General features: G+C 38.2%; 1 protein-coding gene across 1 annotated transcript; it reads left to right on the top strand.

Annotated features, from left to right (window-relative positions):
• The first annotated feature begins 2,399 nt into the window (after positions 1 to 2,399).
• On the top strand, positions 2,400 to 3,341 carry LOC126080200 (olfactory receptor 10AG1-like). Its single transcript, XM_049891472.1, has one exon. The coding sequence runs from the start codon at positions 2,400 to 2,402 to the stop codon at positions 3,339 to 3,341; it is 942 nt and encodes a 313-aa protein (XP_049747429.1).
• Positions 3,342 to 3,698: the final 357 nt, after the last annotated feature.

Genomic DNA, 3,698 nt, shown 5'->3' with positions numbered 1-3,698 from the left:
TTGGTCCACGGGCTGCAGAATGGATGTCGTGCTAGCCAGCATGAAAACATTAATCCCCTTGTACATCTCCATTAGAGCTCTTGGGTGACCAGATGTGTTGTCAAAGACCAGTACAATTTTGAAAGGAATCTTTTTTTCTGAGCAACAGGTCTATAACAGTAGTCTTAAAATATTCAGTGAGCCATGTTGTAAACAGATGTGGTGTCATCAGGTTTTGTTGTTCCATTTATAGAGCACAGGCAAGTAGATTTAGGATAATTTTGAAGGTCTCTAGGATTTTTGGAGTGGGAAATGAGCCCTGGATTCAACTTAAAGTCACCAGCTGCATTATAACCTCCCAAGAGACTCGGTCTGTCCTTTGAAGCTTTGAAGCCAGGCCTTGATTTCTCTAGCTATGAAAGCCTGATGGGCATCTTCTTCCAGTATAAGGCTGTTTTGTCTGCATGGAAGATCTGTTGTTTAGTGTAGCCGCCTTCATCAATTGTCTTCCGGATAACTTGCTTCAGTTTCTACATCAGCACTTGATGTTTCACCTTGTATTTTTATGTTACAGAGATGGCTTCTTTCCTTAAACCTCGTTAGCCTTCCTCTGCTAGCTTCAAAATTTTCTTCAGCAGCTTCCTCACTTCTCTCAGCCTTCATAGAATTTAAAGAATTACGGCCTGTCTCTCGATTAGGCTTGGGCTTAAGGTAATGTTGTGGGTGGTTTGGTCTTCTCTTCAGACCACTAAAATACCCTCCTTATCAGCAATATATGTCTATTGCACTTTCTCATTGTTCATGAGTACACCGGAGTAAAAATTTCAATTTCCTTCTGCAACTTTTCTTTAGCATTCACAACTTGGCTAACTGCTGCTAGATGCCTAGCTTTAGGCCTGTCTCAGGTTTCAACATACCTTCTTATTAACTTAATAATTTCTGACTTTTGATTTAAAGTGAGAGACCTGTGAGTCTTCCTTTCACTTGAACACTTAGATGCCATTGTAGCATTATTATAAGGACTAATTTCAATATTGTCATGTCTCAGGGAATAGGGAGGCCTGAGGAGAGGGAGCGAGATGGGAGAAGGGAGGGTTGGTGGAACAGTCAGAACACATGATTAAGTTCACTGCCTTGTATGGTTGTAGTTTGTTACCCCAAAACTATTACCATAGTAACATCAAAGATCACTGACCCCCATAACAGATCTAAAATCATAAAAAAAATTTTGAAATAATGTGAGAATTACCCAAATATGACACAGAGGCATGAAGTGAGCACATGCCATTGGAAAAATTACACATCTAGAATTGCTTGATGCAGATCGCCACACACTTACGATTTGTAAAAAAATGCAGTATCTGCAAAGTGTGATAAAGCAAAGTACAATGAAATGAGGTATGCCTGCAAATCATGGAGATAGGAGTCTAACTCAAGTCCATTAAAAAAGAAAAATAGATACTGACTTGCAGTCACAAATCCTATGTGCAATTGGTCAAGTTATTCACACTTAACCTCAGTGCCGTTGAGTATTGAGACTCGATAAGTATTCACACTTAGCAAGTCTCAATACCCTTATAGCTAAAGAAAAGTGAGTTTAGAAACACTTATCTGAATTGTTGCGTTTTGAAGAACAAGAGAAATAAAGATGGGCATAGGCACTACAGTGGATATAACATAACAGCTAATATTTTTCCTTCTCCTGACCCATACACACACACTTTGCTAACAAATACCCCCTATGCTTACTCAGTTTTTCTAGGATGACTACAATTTATTCTTTGTATCTGAATCAATGTACACAGGCTAAATACCCTGAATAAAATCCTCTTGTCTTACCCACTTCATATCCTATCAAAAGATATTTGTTTTATTCCTCCATGTAAAATGAAATATTCCTTCAACTTCCTTTCTAAACTACCTACTATGAACTGCGTAATATGCTTCGAATTATCAAGTGAATGGAGAATGAAGCGTTAAAATAGACAGTTGAAAATTTATGTTAGGAGACAATTTATGATACACTGAGAAATTTGACTGAAAAAATGCATAGGGAAGTACAATAGGATTGTCAAGGTGTGTAATTAAGTTAAAGTGAGATTAGATGGCAAAGCTGAGTTTCTGTCTCCAACAGTTACCAATTTCTCCACTGCCTTTGCTGAGTCAGGTATAGCTTGATCTATCCTGGGCTGTGTTCCGGAAGTACATTGAAATGATCTTAAAGCGAATGTGAAGGGACTATTTACCATGATTTAACAGGAAGATGTGGGACATGCATGAATAGTATCATTCTTAGAGTGCAAACAATTGTAGTAGTCATAAAATCCAAGCCGGAGAACATATTAATAAAATTTATGGAAAAGACAAAGAGATATAAGAAGGTAAAGAAAAATGCACATGTAAATTTCCCTTGTCCACAGATGAATCATCAAGAAAAACCACCAGAAGAAAATCTAACTGAATTGAATGAATTTGTTCTCTTGGGCTTTGCTGACATGCCCCATCTCCAGTGGTTTCTTTTTGGATTATTTTTAATCATCTATATCATTATCCTGATGAGCAACGGCACCATATTTCTAATAACGAAAATGGATCCTGCTCTCCAGAGCCCTATGTATTTTTTCCTGGCAAATTTCTCCTTCTTGGAAATCTGCTATGTATCAGCTACTCTCCCCAGAATGCTGATGAATCTTGGGACTCAGAGGAGAAGAATTTCCCTAGTTGCCTGTGCTATGCAGATGTATTTTGTCTTTATGTTTGCAGTCACAGAGTGTTTGCTCCTGGCAGTGATGGCCTATGACCGCTATGTGGCCATTTGTAACCCTCTGCACTATCTTCTAGTCATGAACCGCAGGGCCTGTATCCAGTTGGTGACTGGCTCCTGGACCATTGGAATCCCATTTATAACAGTGCAGACTTACCAGATTTTCTCTCTGCCTTTTTGTGGATCTACCAAAATCAATCACTTCTTCTGTGATTTTTTCCCAATACTCAAGTTGGCTTGTGGGGACACCTTTGTGAATGAGATGTTGGTCTACATAGTTGCTGTGTTATTTGCTGTGGTTCCCGTTCTGTTGATACTTGGCTCGTATAGTAAAATCATCTCCATCATCCTGAAGTTGCCATCAGCCACAAGTCGAGCCAAAGCCTTCTCCACTTGCTCATCTCATCTTATGGTTGTGGTGTTATTCTATGGATCAGGCATTATTACATACATAAGACCCAACACCAGACACTCAGAGGGAACTGATAAAGTGCTTTCTCTTTTCTACACTATCCTAATTCCTATGTTTAATCCCATAATATATAGCCTAAGGAACAAGGATGTTGTAATGGTATTGAGAAAATTGCTATGTAAATAATTTGCTTCATTAATGAGTTAAATGTGTAAGAGTTGCTTTCATATGTATTTTGAATTAAATTTCAAAAGATGCACACCATTCAGTATAACTTGTATTATGGCTTGAATTGTCTTTCCCAAAAATGAGTGTCAATGTGGGTAGGTCATGATTCCTAGTATTGTGTGATTGTCCACCATTTTGTCCCATAAGCTGGAATCCTCTAGAAGGCAGTGCGTTTGGTTTGGTGATTTTCCTAAGTGTTTTAAATCCTACCTCTAAGATGTAAACGATGCAGAATACGAGACAGTTAACGTTAATAAGTCAAGACTCAATGTACAACATTAGGTTATATTTTTAAACTATCTGTATTGAGATTGA

Source organism: Elephas maximus, chromosome 7 (genome assembly GCF_024166365.1).
Source record: "Elephas maximus indicus isolate mEleMax1 chromosome 7, mEleMax1 primary haplotype, whole genome shotgun sequence".
Classification (NCBI taxonomy): Eukaryota; Metazoa; Chordata; class Mammalia; order Proboscidea; family Elephantidae; genus Elephas; species Elephas maximus.
Note: the sequence above shows the minus strand (reverse complement) of the source record. Positions and strands in the feature narration are given on the sequence as shown.

Excerpts from the sequence above, each read along its gene's own strand:
- LOC126080200 (XM_049891472.1), top strand. The coding sequence starts at position 2,400 with ATGAATCATCAAGAAAAACCACCAGAAGAAAATCTAACTGAATTGAAT.